Genomic DNA, 16912 nt, shown 5'->3' with positions numbered 1-16912 from the left:
GGGAATAGATTTTAAGATTAGGTATAGGAACTAAATTGTGGGGTCTTGGTCCTTCTAATCTAGACTGAGCCATCTCTGGTAGGTTTAGGTCTAGCTAGAAAGTTGGTTGTGACTCAGGGAGATCATGTAGAAACCAGGGATGGAGAGAGAAAGGGAAGGAAGGAGGGAGGGAGGGAGGAAGGAAGAAGGAGAGAGGGAGAGAGAAAATAAGAGAGAAAAAGTTGGAGAAATAGAGAGTGAGAATGAGAGAAAGAAAGAAAAGAGGAGAAAGAGAGGGGGAAGGAGTGAGAGAAAGAGAGGAAGAAAGAAAGAGAATGAGAGGGAGAAAAGGAGAAAGAGTGAGTATGAGAGAGAGAAAACAAGAGAGAAAGAAAGGGAGAGGAAATGAGAGAGGGGGAAAGTGAGAGGAAGGTAGAAAGAGAATGAGAGGGAGAAAAAGTGGGAGTGTGTATGAGAGAGAAAAAAGAGAGAGAATGAGTGAGAGCGAGAATGAGAGAGGATGAAAAAGAAAGAGATGAAACGAGAAAGGGAAAGTGAGAAGAAAGAAAGAGAATGAGAGGGAGAAAAAGAATAGGAGTGAAAGGGAGAAAGGGAGAGAGAGCATTAGAGAGAGAAAGAATAAGAAAGAAAGAGAGAACATGAGAGAGAGATAATGTAAGAGAAAGAAAGGGAGGAAATGAGAAAGGGAAAGTAAGAAGAAAGAAAGAGAATGAGAGGGAGAAAAAGAGAGGGTATGAGAGAGAATAAGAGAGAAAGAGAGAGTGAATAAGAGAGAAAGAAATAGAGAATAAGAGAGAGAGAGAATATGAGAGAGAGAGAAAGAAAGGGAGGAAATGAGAAAGGGAAAGGGACAAGAAAGAAAGAGAATGAGAGGAAGAAAAAGAGAGGGTATGGGAGAGAATAAGAGAGAAAGAAAGAGAGAATATGAGAGAGAGAATGAAAGAGAAAGAAAGGAAAGAAATGAGAAAGGGAAAGTGACAAGAAAGAAAGAGAATGAGAGGGAGAAAAAGAGAGGGTATGAGAGAGAATAAGAGAGAAAGAAAGAGAGAATATGAGAGAGAGAGAATGAAAGAGAAAGAAAGGGAGGAAATGAGAAAGGGGAAGTGACAAGAAAGAAAGAGAATGAGAGGAAGAAAAAGAAAGGGTATGAGAGAGAATAAGAGAGAAAGAAAGAGAGAATATGAGAGAGAGAGAATGAAAGAGAAAGAAAGGGAGGAAATGAGAAAGGGAAAGTGACAAGAAAGAAAGAGAATGAGAGGGAGAAAAAGAGAGGGTATGAGAGAGAATAAGAGAGAAAGAAAGAGAGAATATGAGAGAGAGAGAATGAAAGAGAAAGAAAGGGAGGAAATGAGAAAGGGGAAGTGATAAGAAGGAAAGAAAGAATGAGAGGGAGAAAAGGAGAGGGTATGAGAGAGAATATGAGAGAGAGAGAATGAAAGAGAAAGAAAAGAGAGGAAACGAGAAAGGGAAAGTGACAAGAAAGAGAATGAGAGGGAGAAAAAGAGAGGGTATGACAGCGAATAAGAGAGAAAGACATAGAGAATAAGAGAGAGAGAGAAAATGAAAGAGGGAATGCGAGAGAGGGAATGAGAGAGAGAGGGGAGGCTTTCTTTCCTCCAACGGAGCCAGCTGCTGCTCGGGGCTGGGCCAAGCCGGGTGCGCTCTTCCCCACGCCCACTCCCCCCCCTTCCCCCCACCCCTGCCAGGAGCTGACACTGTGATGCATTCAGCAGCACAGCCAGCCCACTGTGTCTCGGGCTGTGTGCTCGTCTGTGTGCGAGCGTGTGCAAGCGTGTGCGAGCGAGCGAGCGAGCGGGCGGGCGCGCGTGTGTCTGTGTCTGTGCGCGCGTGTGTGCGGGAGAGAGAGAGAGAGGGGGCGAGAGAAAGTGAGCGAGCGAGTGTGTGGGCGCCTATGTGCCTCTGTCTCCTCTCGCTGACTCCGAAAAGCAGCGGTGGCAGCCGAAGGAGCTCGGGACCATGCAGCTGCCCCAGCTCGTGGTCCCCCCTCCCAGCCGGGTCCCCCTTGTTTGGATGCCCGCCGGCTCCAACTTCCTCTGTGTCGAGGTAGGCTGAGGCTTTTTGTGCCTTCCTCCTTCTCTCTGCCTTTGTCTGTCTCTGTTGTGGCCTTTGTCTGGAATCGGAAGGCGAGCCAGCCAACCCAACCCAACCCAACCCAATCCAACGCAACCCAACCCAACCCAACCCAACCCAACCCAATCCGACCTTCCTTCCTTTTCTTCTTTTTCTTCCTTCCTTCCTTCTCTCCTTCCTTCCTTCCCTCCCTCCTTTCCCTCTTTCCTTCTTTCCCTCCCTCCCTCCTTCCTTTCCTTCCTTCCTTCTTTCCTTCCTTCCTTCCCCATCGCTCTCCTCTCTTGCTATTGGAGCCGCCTGCCCTCCGCCTGGCATCAGGAGGAGAGTTGCCAGGTGGCACAGCCCCTCTGGAGAGAACCTTGTCCAATTGGGGCGAGAACCACCCTCTCATGGGGGGAGGGGAGGTGGGGGGAGGATCCCACGAAATGCAAGGGAGAAAGGTTGGGACCCGACCCATCCGGGCAAATTGGCTGGTTTTTAAGAGGGGGGGGGGAGGAGATTTTCTTCGGACTCAGGGGAAAGAGGATGCTAGGAGCGAGGGAGGGAGGAGAGGTTGGTTGTCTGGCTGTATTGTGGGCCACATGTCTCCCTGGGTCTGTCTGTCTGTCTGTCTCCAGCATGAGAAGAGATAGATGATTTGAATGCGTGCTGGATTTGCCGCTGAGTATTTTTTTGCACAGAGGTGGAAATCGGTCAGGTGTGGACGGTGGCAGCAGCTCGGGGATGGGGGGGAGGGCATGTGGTGAAGCGAGCAAGAAGGGTCCTTGGGCTTGGCTTGCCAGGACAAGCCCCCTCCTGGGTTGGTGTGGCTGAGGCCAGGTCTATCCCCCCCCAAGTTAAAATGGAGGCCCTGGGAGTTGAGATGGTTGAACCAGAGCTGCCACTCAGCTTCCCTGGACCACTCTGAACACCTCCTTCCTTCTCCTCATCAGCTGGCATCTGCCAGCCCCACCCCCTGCCAGCCAGTTCCACGGGGGGAGGAAAGAGATGGGAGCTGGGAGGGAGATGTGACTGAGGATGGAAGGGAAACGCCAGGCAGGAAGTGGGTGCTCCAGAACAGGAAATCCCTCCCGTGCATCTGATCCATAGCAGTAGGGTAGGATCAGAAGAAGAAGGTTTGGGGGCAGGGACAACTTTGGGGCCGAGTGATAGCAAGGAAGAGTAAGGGGAGGAATTAATTTCCCACGATGGAATTCTCCCTTCCTTCCGTGTCTACTGTTTCAACCCTCAAGTCACTCCTTCTCTCTCACCATCTTAACGTCCATCCATGTTGGATCCAACCTGATACCCACCATCATCATCCCCACAAAATTAATGATAATGAAAAGACAGGGAAGATTTAAATTTGCTTCCCATTTGATTTAGAACCTCCCTTAATTTTCGCAGTCGCCCCTGAGGTCCACGCCTTCGTGTATGTGTCCGTTGAGGTTGTCCAAAATGCTAAACTTGGCTAACATAAGGTTGGGTAGATGGTACTTCAGAGTCTTTGGTACCAATCTTGGTGGGTGGTGTGAAAAAGGATCTTTGTACTGGGCTATAATATGATTTATTCATCTGGGTACCTCATGTCCTATGAAGAGAGAGACCAGGTTTAGGAATTTGGGTCTTGTGGGAACCCGGCTATGAATATAAATACAGGTAGTCCTCGACTTGCGACCACAGTGGACGCCAAAATGTCTGTTGCTAAACAAGACATTTATTAGCTTTGCCCCATTTTAGAACCTTTCTTGCTGCGTTGTTAAGTGAGTCACATGGTTGTTAAGTGAGGCTGGCTTCCCCCTTGGTTTTGCTCGTCAGAAGGTCCTGACCCCGGGACACTGCAACCGTCATAAGCGTGAGTTCATTGCCAAGCAACTGAATTGTGATCACATGACCCTGGGGATACTGTAATGCGAAAAAGGGGTCATAGATCACTTTTTCCAGTAACTTCGAACCGTCACTAAATGAACGGTTGTAAGTCAAGGACTGCCTGTAAGTTTCGTTCGGGCGTATTGGTTTGATGAATGTGCTTGGAGTCCATCCGGTTCGTGATTTATGTGCTTATAAAAAACAACACGAGATATTCCAGCCGTCATTTGTATTGGCGGTCCCTATAACTACTCTATCGATCTGAAAACTACTCGTGTTTCATTTGTCCAAATATTGGCCAGAAAAGCAATGCACTGTATAAGCTATTCCTCATAAACAATGACATTACTTTGTCCGTAACCTTGTGAAGCTTTGATATAAAATTGGCATCACGTTTCACAAACAATAGCTCTCTTTTTTTTTTCTTTTTTTAACTGATCCTCACGTCAAATTTTAGGTCGATCTGTCCTAGACATCACTGCTCTCTCTCTTGCGCGCGGGCACTCTTCTCGTGAGCCAATTTTGAGTACAGCGGCTCCTACATGACACTTGCTCTCTTCTAATTACTGCCAAAGATTGTTGGAAGATTAGAAATCCCGTTCCCAGGTAGAGAGAGATGTTCTGATCAGGTAGGTCAGCTAAGAAAGAAGAGTTTGGGGTGGTCTTTAGAGAGGTGCAAGATTCAGGAATGGGTGGGTCAAAGAAGCTACTTGAGGTGTCATTTAGTTTAATAAATGCGTAGGGAATCACTGTTTTTAAGGGGGTTCCTTGGTGCTCTCTGAGCTTGGTTCAACCAACCAAGAACTTCTCATTTCAACGGTGAGCTACAGATGTTCTCCTTTATAGATAGCTGTTCGTATATTTTCTTTCTTTGGTTCGTGTGGATATTCTTTTCTCTTTTATGTGCGAAGTAAACCCATACAGCACACAGGGCCCTCACAAACGTTTAGCCTTGAGAGGTATGGAAATAACAGCCTTTTGTACATAGCAAACCATGTGACTTAAATTGCCAGAGACAATGGGGCTGCACAGCCTCCTCACAAAGGGAAGGCTGGAGCGAATAAAATATGGAATTAGCCTATCCAGTTTTTATTGGTGTCCCTAAGCTTTCCCTTGGCTCTGGAGATGTCAAAGAAAAATGGCTTCGGAAAGGGAAAGGATGGTCTTGGCCAAGGTCTCCTCATCTGCTCAGTCTCTCCCGTCACAACTCATGAGGTCTCCAAGATGAGACTGCCTAGATGAGCCAGGTGTTTGCAGAGGAACATCTGGAGATGAGACGTTGGGTCCATCACATTTGGATCTTCTAGATAAGCAATACATAGGGCTAGAATTTGAAGGACCAACGATGAAAAGACCAGGTCCATCATGTCCTTGTCATGGATATTGTCAGAGTACGAATATTCATAGACTGAAATAGATCAGCCAATGGGGACTGTTTGGATAGACGTGGTAACAGGTCAGCCAATGGGGACGGTTTGGAAACTGAAACAGTTTGGAGGCTGGGGGTGGCTCAGCTCTTGAGTCTGTGCAAAAGCTGCAAACTAGTCGAATCTGTCTGCTGAATTGAAACTGAAACGCTTCTCTCCTCTGCCTGTGTTTTTTGCCTGTAACTCTCTACCACGTTGGAAGAATCTGCTGTTGGTATGTGTTATTATGTATATAAAGAGAAGTTAACGAATCCTACTGAATCAGTTACCTGTGTGTGCTTTCTGGATTTGATTTCTGCAACAAACAGATATATTCTCCAGCAAAAAAAAAAACATAGCGGTAGAATAAGTTGTGGGGAAAGGGGCGAGGTTACTAATAGAAGGTAACGATGATGTCTCGACTTCCTGTAAAACAGGATGAAGAAATATCTGGTCTGCCAGCAGCCATTGCTCTTCTAGTCTAATTCCATCAGGACGAAAGAACAGGTGGGTTTTGCATTTCGGCAGGCCAGCTCAGATGCAGACATTCAAGATGGGGGATTCCAAATTGCTGGCATTGCATCTGAGAAGAACCTTGGGGCTTTGGTCGACTGCAAGCTAAGTATGAGTCAGCAGTGTGAAGCAGAGATGAGGAAAAAGGGAGCAGAACCGAGAATGGTAGTGCTTCTTCTAGTTTGGTCAAATTCCACCTAAGATTGTTGTATCCAGATTTGGGCACTGGACTCAAAAGAGGAAGATTGACAGATGACGTGTGTCAAGAAGAGGTGGATTTTACTACTGGTTGTAGAGCCTGGCATATGAGCAGAAAGAGAGTGCATGGAGGTGAGCTAAGTTGGAGTGCAGGAAACTGGGTTTAGTCAGCATCTTGTGATGGGACAGTGGTCTCCAGAAGAGGCGGTGGATATCAACAGTAGAGTTGCATAAATGCTGAAGTTCTCTCAAGGCAGTGCTTTTAAAGTCCGTTAAACTTCATAGATATAAGTAGTAATCTACTAAGTGATCTAGATTCCAGTCATTCAAACTATGAAATTTCCTGCAGCAAAGACCTGATCAATGCCCAGGTTGAAGCTGTGTATGTGACATGCACCCTTGAGGACAACTTGCCTAGTGTTGACATTCTGATCTCAGAAGGTGCACTGTACATATATGTATCAGGCAGAACACAAACATTGGTCAGGCCAAAATCTTTGCTTGGTTCATACCACACATACTGTATTAAGCCATCATGTAGAACAATCGCGGTTTGAAATTCGCAGGTCAGTTGTGGTTGAACCAAGTCAGTTGTGGTTGAATCAGTCCATGGCTTAATACACTAGATAACACCATCTGTCACTCTCAGATGATGGATGTGGACAAAGAACAACAGGTCAAGTCAATAGAGTCTTCTTCTCCAATCTTAGAAGGACTATGATTCCCAGAAATCTCAATTTGCCAGCTTCTAGAGGATGGGAGTTGGATGGGCACAGCTTTCAACTATAGGATGAGTCTTGTCCATATTCAATAATAATAATAATAATAATAATAATAATAATAATAATAATAATAATAATAATAATAATAAGTTTCATGTTTAATGACTGAGTTTCATGTTTAATGAATAAGAGATAATACTACTACTACTACTACTACTAATAATAATAACAACAACAGCAGCAGTAAATTTCTTGCTCATGCTTTCAAGAGGTGAGAACTAACAGACAGAATTAATCTCTCTCTCTCTCTCTCTCTCTCTCTCTCTCTCTCTCTCTCTGTTGCTATTCCTCCACATTGTTGTTAAGGACATTTATTGTTTCAGGGAAGAAATTCTTGAGTTCTCATTTTCACTTGTTGTACATGCACCAGATGCTTAACTGAGTTACCAAATTAGCTCATTATATGGGGTCGAGAGAGTACATTGAATAATAAATGAAGAAAACGGGCTTAGTTTCCACCAAATGGAAGACACACCACCATAACCCGCCAAACCCCACCCTAATCAAGCTTAAAACTTACCAGATTTTGCATTCAAGGTAAACGTAGCTTTATTATAGCCACCATGTCTTTAACTAAACTGATGCATGTACACAGTACAACATAATGCATGTATTATAATTGACAAGATGGTGGAATTCAAATATTGGTTGGAAGGAACTGCTGATTAGAAAAGGACCTCCTGCTTCCCGGAAAGGGGAGCTTGTATCTTCATACCTCATTTGATACACAATACAATTCATTCTGTTTATCAATACAGAGATAGAAATGTTTCCTGATGCTTTGTAGGGGAAGGAGTAGCAGAATCTGGGGGGAGCGGAGTGAAAAGAGGGATCAGCCTAGAATCTCGACATAGTCACAAGTGATTAAACCCAACCTCCCCTTGAATTCTGTTGATCCTTGTCTAACGTTTAGCAGGTCTTAACCATCAATTGAGAAGATTCCTATCCATAGAAATAAATCCGTTTAATTGGACCTACACATATGGATCTGATCTTTAGTGCCCCTGGACAATATTGCCCAGGCCAAATGAATACCTGGGTTGGAAAAAAAATACCATGAACTTCAGATCTTGCAGATTGCGTCTCTGGCAATGAAAATTATTTAATGTAGATTAGTTATCCATTACAGTAATGCCCTTGTTAAGCACATATCATAATAGCCCTGGAAAGAACAGCAAAGAAATCCCTGCTCTGCATGTTTGCAAGTGAAGAGAGCTTTTCTTTGTTTTACTTAGTATTAATGCCCATCTTAAAAATCCATATAGCTGGGGGGGGGGGAGAAAGAAAAAAGCAGCACAAGACTCTTATAACTGAAGATGTCAGAGGCCTTTTCGAGAGTCTCGTTACCAACCATTGTATATTTTACATCTGCCGTTTGAAAGGAAGTGCGAAGAGGTCATCGTGTTCTTTGCCTTAACTCTAAAAAGCAATCTAACCAATTTTGGCTGATTGGAGGGGGTGGGGGAAGCTGCCTCTAATGAGATGGGAGATCACCAGGAAATGCCACAATTAGATTGAAAAAAAAAAAATAGCCTGAAATGCACAACAATTTCTGCAGGATTGCTCAGAAAACATGGACGCGTAGAGGCAGTCACTCAAAGTTGAGCTTGGATGAAAAAGACCTTACGTTACATTTCAAAAGCAATAGCACTTATATCCTGCTTCACAGTGCTTTATAGCCCTCTCTAAGCGGTTTACGAAGTCAGCCTCTTGCCTCCAACCATCTGGGTCTTCATTTTACCAACCTCAGAAGGATAGAAGGCTGAGCCAACCTTGAGCCGGTCAGTATTGAACTCCAGACTGTTGTTGAACGCTGCATTCTAACCACTGGGAGGGAGGGAGGGAGGGAGGGAAGGGAGGGAGGGAGGGAGGGAGGGAGGGAGGGAGGGAGGAAGGAAGGAAGGAAGGAAGGAAGGAACTCCACACTGTTATTGAATACTGCATTCTAACCACTGGGAAGGAAGGAAGGAAGGAAGGAAGGAAGGAAGGAAGGAAGGAAGGAAGGAAGGAAGGAAGGAAGGAAGGAACTCACTCCAGACTGTTATTGAATACTGCATTCTAACCACTGGGAAGGAAGGAAGGAAGGAAGGAAGGAAGGAAGGAAGGAAGGAAGGAAGGGGAAGGGGAAGGGGAAGGGGAAGGGGAGGAAGGAAGGAAGGAAGGAACTCCAGACTGTTATTGAATACTGCATTCTAACCACTGGGAAGAAAAGGAAGGAAGGAAGGAAGGAAGGAAGGAAGGAAGGAAGGAAGGAAGGGGAAGGGAAGGGAAGGGAAGGGAAGGGAAGGAAGGAAGGAAGGAAGGAAGGAAGGAAGGAAGGAAGGAAGGAAGGAAGTCCAGACTGTTATTGAATACTGCATTCTAACCACTGGGAAGGAAGGAAGGAAGGAAGGAAGGAAGGAAGGAAGGAAGGAAGGAAGGAAGGAAGGAAGGAAGGAAGGAAGGAAGGAAGGATCGAACTCCAGGCTGTGGGCAGAGTTACCCTGCAATGTTGCATTCTAACTACTGTGCCACCACTGCTCCTTTTAAAGCTTATTATCTGTTAGGTCATCCTTTCAGAGATATTTCCAGGCCAAAAAAAAAACAACAACCCAGAGTGGGAATCACTTCTGACTTCCTGCCAGCTTTCCCATTGACTTTCGTTATAGGAAGCTGGGAGGGAGCATTGGAAATGACAATCAAATAACCACGGCTGTCCATGGCAGCGCAGTAGTGCTGAAGCAGCCATAACTTTGCCAAATTTCAATCCCACAACTGGTCCCAGATTTTGGGGAGATTCTTTAAGGTAGCCCATTTTAAATCAGTTGATTCAAAGGTGATTTTTCTATGATGCACCATTTTGTCCAAGTGAAGGTTACAAACAGGAACAGGAGAGTTTTAGTGGATATGATGATTGATAGGATGGATGGATGGATGGATGGATGGATGGGTGAGTGAGTTGGTGGGTAGAGATAGAGAGATAGAGAGATAGAGAGATAATGGATAGATTGAGAAAGATGATGGATGGATGGATGGAGAGAGAGAGGTAAAGATAGAGAGAGAGAGAGAAAGATAATGGATAGATTGAGAAAAATGATGGATGGATGGATGGATGGATGGATGGATGGATGGAGAGATAAAGAGAGAGGGGGGGGGTAAAAAGTGAGAGATAGAGAGATAATGGATAGATTGAGAAAGATGATGGATGGATGGATGGATGGAGAGAGAGAGGTAAAGATAGAGAGAGAGAGAGAGAAAGATAATGGATAGATTGAGAAAGATGATGGATGGATGGATGGAGAGATAAAGAGAGAGGGAGGTAAAAAGAGAGAGATAGAGAGATAATGGATAGATTGAGAAAGATGATGGATGGATGGATGGATGGATGGATGGATGGATGGATGGAGAGAGAGAGGTAAAGATAGAGAGAGAGAGAAAGATAATGGATAGATTGAGAAAGATGATGGATGGATGGATGGATGGATGGATGGATGGATGGATGGATGGAGAGATAAAGAGAGAGGGGGGTAAAAAGAGAGATAGAGAGATAATGGATAGATTGAGAAAGATGATGGATGGATGCATGGATGGATGGATGGATGGATGGATGGATGGATGGATAGCGAGAGGTAAAGATAGAGAGAGAGAGAAAGATAATGGATAGATTGAGAAAGATGATGGATGGATGGATGGATGGATGGATGGATGGATGGAGAGATAAAGAGAGGGGGGGTAAAAAGACAGAGATAGAGAGATAATGGATAGATTGAGAAAGATGATGGATGGATGGATGGATGGATGGATGGATGGATGGATGGAGAGAGAGAGGTAAAGATAGAGAGAGAGAGAGAGAGATAATGGATAGATTGAGAAAGATGATGGATGGATGGATGGATGGATGGATGGATGGATGGATGGAGAGATAAAGAGAGGGGGGGTAAAAAGAGAGAGAGAGATTGATAATGGATAGATTGAGAAAGATGATGGATGGATGGATGGATGGATGGATGGATGGATGGATGGAGAGATAGAGAGAGAGGTAAAGAGAGAGACAGACAGACAGACAGACAGATAGGAAGATACAGATAGCTAGATAGCTGGATTAGATAGCTAGAGATAGATAGGAGGGAGAGTGAGAGAGAGATGGACTCTGAAGGGGGATGAGTTGCTATGTCCTATTTTTCCTTTAGCATATGGTTGGAGGTGGCTGTGCTTGTTTCGCAAACTCAAATATCTAGAGCTCTGCAATTCTGGTGCTGAAAGGAAGGGAAGGAGATATTTTGGATTGTGTTGAATGTCACGTACAAATTCTCTCTGCTTTGAGAAAGAGCTGCTCAGAATAGGAGCCGTTAAGATTGGATTCATCCCTGCTTTTCCTCCTTCTTCTTCAGTATAAGCAACTTTCATTTTTAATACCTTAATCTTCAATGGATGGACGGACGGTGGGGGGGGGGTTATTTTAGTTCCTCTGAGGACGGGTAGAGAGGTGGTTGGGAAAAAAACATCACCTCTACGTTGATCAATTACCTGGGAAAAGAGCAATCAGCTCACCTGTTTACAAGGGCTGTTGGGAAAACAGAAAAATAAATTGAAAACCAGTGAGAGTCTAAAGCGAAAGTAAGGCAGCTGCTGAAAAATTCTGTAACTTTATCCTTTCAACAAATCTTGTTAAAGAAGGGCATCGTGAGAATTTTGCTTTTGCTTACTTAGTTGGGTAGGAAGAGTAGGACCATGCAAATGACCAGCTTTCTGCAAGGAATAGAAATCCTTCCATTCCCCACCATCCTGTCAGAGCTGAAGAAGCTTCTTGGATGAGAAGCGAAATGTCTTCAAAGAAAAAAAACAAGAAAGTCCAGATGCCTCCTGAAAAAGCACCTTTGGGTTTATCCTTTCAACAAATCTTGTTAAAGAAGGCTCCGCGAGAATTTTGCTTTTGCTTGCTTGGTTGGGTAGGAAGAGTCTGGCAATTGGGTTCCCTTCTTCCTTGGTCCTTATTCAATGCCTAATTAGAGCTCTCAGCTCGCGGCATAGTCTTGTCCCTTTGATGGCTACCACTACCACCATTCTTCATCATCCATGGCTAGGTGTGAATAGTCATGCTTGCCAATGGCAGCCCCAACTTGACATGTTAGGATGCCAGCCAGGATGGATGGAATGGAGATATCCATCTACTCTACCGTAGACATCCATGGCGAAGGATAAGCTATCATTTCTCCTGATTCAAATAGGCTTTTTGTGGCTTTTCAGGAAAACATTTGCTTCTGGTTTTGCTAAATAGAATAACAGATTCGGAAGAGACCTTGGGAGTCTTCTAATCCAACCCTCTGCAATCCTACACCACTTCAGACAAATGGTTATCCAACCTCTTCTTAAAAACTTCCAGTGTTGGAGCATTCACAACCTCTGGAGGCAAGTTGTTCCACTGATTAATTGTTCTAACTGTCAAGGAATTCCTCCTTAATTCTAAGTTGCTTCTCTCCTTGATTAGTTTCCATCCATTGCTTCTTGTTCGGCCTTCAGGTGCTTTGGAGAACAACTTGACTCCCTCTTCTTTATGGCAGCCCCTGAGATATTGGAACACTGCTATCATGTCAACCCTAGTCCTTCTTTTCATTAAACTAGACCTACCCAATTCCAGCAACAAACTTTCACCCAATCCTCAGCCTTCCTGACAGATTACTGTATTCCTGTGGTTTTTATGCAAACGGTCCAGATGTTTTACTGATGACCTGTCGAACAGGTAGGTCATCTTTTCAACCTGTTATAGATTCTTTGGAATATTTGCAGGGTCAACAACAACCGGTTATTGATCTGTTCAATAACCACAGTTTCCCTAAAGATTCAATAGTATCTTAAAATGCTGAAAACAAGTTTAGTCATCTCTTTAAAAAAAAGGGGGAGAGGGATTTGAATAATATCTCCAGTAGCAACCCTTCAGCGCTTATCCATAGAGAATTAATTTGGCTAGTATATTTTGAATGGCACGCAGGGTTATTCAACAAGGCTTGGTCTTTTTCTGATGCTCTCGTGGCTGGGCTCCTTTCCCCCTCGCCCGACATTCAATACTCCAGCAGCGAGAAGAATTATGAATAGGAGATGTCTTTCCCTCCCTCCTGAGAAGGGATTGTAAAAATATCCCGGAGATACAGATCACAATGAAAACATAGGATCTCTCTAGTAAACGGGCCCGTGGAACAGCCCGTTCCTTGTCCCAATTAAAATCGTGCCATAAAGACATCCGTCGCTTAGGAACTCAAGATTCTCCTCTCTGCTGTGCTAATCAGAGATTTGCTACTTGCTCTTTGAGTCTCATCTTGTTTGCAGCTATTTGTGGCTGAAATGCTGGTTGCCAAAAGCCGATGTTGATATGACTGATGGTATCAGAACGGAGACCACACTAAAATTTAAAAAAAGAGGGAAATGGGGTCTTCTATTGAGAAAACGGGCGGAGGGAGGGAGGGCCGGAATAAAATAAAATAGGGCTTCTCACATTTTCACATTGGGGAAGGATTTAGGCTTCAAAAGACAAGAGGTCTCTTTTAGATGTTCTTCTGATGTTGCTCTTTGGGTCTTCTGTTCTTGTACTTATCTATTCTGCATTGCTTGTAATCTGTGAATGCTTTTCAAAGAATGGAATGGAATGGAATGGAATGGAATGGAATAGAATAGAATAGAATAGAATAGAATAGAATAGAATAGAATAGAATAGAATAGAATAGAATAGAATAGAATAGAATAGAATAGGAATTCTTTTTTGGCCAAGTATGATTGGACACACAAGGAATTTGTCCTTGGTGCATATGCTCTTAGTGTACATAAGGAGAATAAAATGCATTCATCAAGAATAAAAAGATGTAACTCTTAATGGTAGTCAAGGTTACTAATAAGCTATCAAATCGTACTAGGAAACAAATAAAACCAATATAAATTGAAAGATACAAGCAACATGGTTATAGTAATAAGTGGGAAGCAATAGATACTAGTAAGGAAGAGAAGAATAATAGTAATACATTCTTAGTAAATTATTTGACAGTGTTGTGGGAATTAGTTGTTAAGCAGAGTGATGGCATTCAGGAAAAAACTGTTCTTGTGTCTAGTTGTTCTGGTGTGCAGTGCCCTATAGCGTTGTTTTGAAGGTAGAAGTTGAAACAATTTATGTCCAGGATGTGAGGGGTCTGTAGATAGCCAAGAATGGTAGCCAAGAATGGTTCTTTCTGGAGTGGGTCTTCCTTATCTGTGACCAACTGATGAGTGACAGGCTGGATCATTTGTTTAGAAGTCAAACCAAGTCAGAATAAGAAACATCATCCATGTAGGTTAGATATCTATCTACTTCATATTGGTGGTGGAAAATACCTCCCAACCTGTCCTGGGATCCTGGCATCTTGGTGTCTTGAATGTTGGCACAGGAAGTAGTAGGATTTTGGCACCATAAACACCACTCCATCGAGGGCTAATTTATCGGCCATTGATCTCCAGGTCTTCAGAAAAGTTAACCTCGTTTTGATGTGTCTTTCTCTTCTCTTCTTTAGCTGGGGTAGAAAACAATGGGTGCCCAATTTGTAAGCCTACTTAGAACTCACTGTTGTACATTTGTTTTTGGAAATCCCTCCTAAAATGGTACAATTCATTTAGGGAGAGGGATGGATAAGTGTAAGGGACATAGTGGCTCAGTGGCTAAGATGCTGAGCTTGTCAATCGAAAGGTCGGCAGTTCAGCGGTTCGAATCCCTAGTGCCGTGTAACAGGGTGAGCTCCCGTGACTTGTCCCAGCTTCTGCCAACCTAGCAGTTCAAAAGCACGTAAAAAAATGCAAGTAGAAAAATAGGGACCACCTTTGGTGGGAAGGTAACAGTGTTCAGTGCGCCTTTGGCGTTGAGTCATGCCGGCCACATGACCATGGAGACATCTTCAGACAGCACTGGTTCTTCGGCTTTGAAACGGAGATGAGCACCGCCCCCTAGAGTCAGGAATGACTAGCACATATTTCAACCTTTACCTTTACCTATGGACAAGTTTGGAGTAGAGGGGTACACAACAATGCTTCTTACATTCTGATATGTGTGATGTAGGCGGGAAAAGACCATAAACAAGGAGAAATCTCTAGTTGTTCTTCGCCCAACAGGATTAACACATTTGCCCAATTGTACCACGCATGAAACAAATAGGCTCAATTTTAACTACACCTCAAGATGCGAATTGACCGTTGTTTAAAAACCATCTAGGTTTAATAGGTGGCGCAAATGTCATCACCGGGTTTGTATCTGACCTGGTTAAGGCGAGCCTCTGCTTTTTACTGCTTCGGAATATGGAGATGATCGTCAACCAGAATGGCTTTAAAAAGGGAATTAGACAAATTGATGGAGGAGATGCAATTAATCCCTTGCCGCTTAGATTTAATGGCAACGTGCTATCTGCAGAATGCCTCTGAATGCCATCTGCTGGGGAAACGGGAGTAAGAAGTTGCTCTGGTTCTGTTGTAGGCTTCACAACAAAGCCAGATGTGGCTCCCCACAAACTGTGGGTCCAACCACCACGTGAAAACCTCTGGCCCAACTGTATCTGCTGAGCTGAAGCTTCCAGCATCCTTAACCTTTGTCCACGTTGGCTGGAGATCCGTAAAATCTGAGCTCGTGAAACTTTGGGAAGATATTTAGAGCCTTGTAGACTGAAAACATTTGAATGGTCAGCTCAGTGAACTCTTGTAGTCCTTAACAGTTCATTTAGTGACCATTCAACGCAGTAGTGGGTTTCACTTACCTTCGCCAGCGGTTCGGAACTGTGAGTGCACGGTGCTTCTGTGTATGCGCAGAAACTTCTGTGCATATGCAGACCGTCCATGATGACATCCGGGTGGGTGGGTAGGTGGGCGGAGTCTCCCACCACCGTCGCTACCAGTTTTCCCGAACCGGGTCGAACCAGTAGAGAAACCTACCACTGGTTCAAAGTTGCAACAGTACCAAAAAAAGTGACTTAAGATCGTTTTTCACACTTATGACTGTTGCAGCATCCCCATGGTCACATGACCACCGACCTTGGCAACTGACTCGTATTATTTTATGATGGTTGCGGTGTCCGAGGGTGACCTGGTCCCCTTTACAGACCTCCTGACAAGCAAAAGTCAAGGGGGAAAGCAGTGATTCACTTAGCAGCTGTGGCAAGAGAGGTTGTAAAGTGGGGCAAAACTCACTTCACAAATGGCTCACTTATCAGCAGAAATGTTGGGCTCCGTGGTGGTCGTAAGCCGAGGACTTCCCCGTAGTGATAAACCCTATTTCCAACAGACAAAAATAAAAACCAGTGTCAAGTAGATAGTTGCACGAGAGACTGAGTTTCATTGATTTATTTTGGAATGCCCTCTGGTTTGCCTCCAGATTTTGATCTAAGCAAGGGGGTGGGGAGAAACATAGATGCAGTTTCTTCTGGTCAGAAGGCAGGACCGTAATATAAACGACAGAGAAGGGGGAAAGATGAACAATGGAGCATCAGGGAAGGATGGAAAGACGATGTCTAGACAACTGCTTGTTTCTGAATGGGCGTTGGCATCATCAGGCATTAAGCTAGATGGCCAAGGATTCATCCTGGGGTTTTGGGGTTGTTGTTTTTTCTCCAGGATTCTCTTCCTTGCGCTGGAGTGAAAAATACATTTTCTGCTCTACAGCAACCTAGCCTTATGGGTATTTTTCTTCCCTTCCAGAAGCTAGCCAATGCTGGCCTGTGTTTCTTGTTGTGGTGGTTGTTGTTCTTCGTGAATAGAGAAGCATGGCAATCTCGGCTTCACAATGGGAGGAAGGGAGAGAGAGAAAAGAGAGAGGAAAAGAAAGAGAGATGGAAAGGAGAGGAGAGGAAAGATGGAAGGAAAGGAAAGGAAAGGAAAGGAAAGGAAAGGAAAGGAAAGGAAAGGAAAGGAAAGGAAAGGAAAGGAAAGTTAGAAGGAAGGGAAGGGAAGGGAAGGGAAGGGAAGGGAAGGGAAGGGAAGGGAAGGGAAGGGAAGGAAAGAAGATAGGAGGAAGGGAAGGAAAGGAAAGGAAAGAAGGAAAGGAAAGGAAAGGAAAGGAAAGGAAAGGAAAGGAAAGGAAAGGAAAGGAAAGGAAAG

At 44.3% G+C, this 16912-nt stretch overlaps 1 protein-coding gene across 10 annotated transcripts in view; it reads left to right on the top strand.

The window, feature by feature from the left end:
- Positions 1-16912, top strand: part of CELF6 (CUGBP Elav-like family member 6) — a 148465-nt gene that overhangs the window by 60791 nt on the left and 70762 nt on the right. For 3 of the 10 annotated variants that reach the window (XM_087878165.1, XM_087878163.1, XM_087878162.1), the window contains exon 1: positions 1756-2064. The exons of 6 other annotated variants lie outside the window; for them this stretch is intronic. In XM_087878165.1, the coding sequence (XP_087734291.1) occupies positions 1978-2064 (87 nt within the window). In that variant the 5' untranslated portion in view covers positions 1756-1977. Of the gene's footprint in view, positions 1-1714; positions 2065-16912 lie in introns of those variants that run through there. One more of the 10 variants, XM_087878164.1, reaches the window with a different exon arrangement.

This window comes from Pantherophis guttatus, chromosome 13, assembly GCF_059756535.1.
Source record: "Pantherophis guttatus breed Tessera chromosome 13, ASM5975653v1, whole genome shotgun sequence".
Taxonomy (NCBI): Eukaryota; Metazoa; Chordata; class Lepidosauria; order Squamata; family Colubridae; genus Pantherophis; species Pantherophis guttatus.
This window is presented reverse-complemented; position numbering and strand designations above follow the sequence as displayed.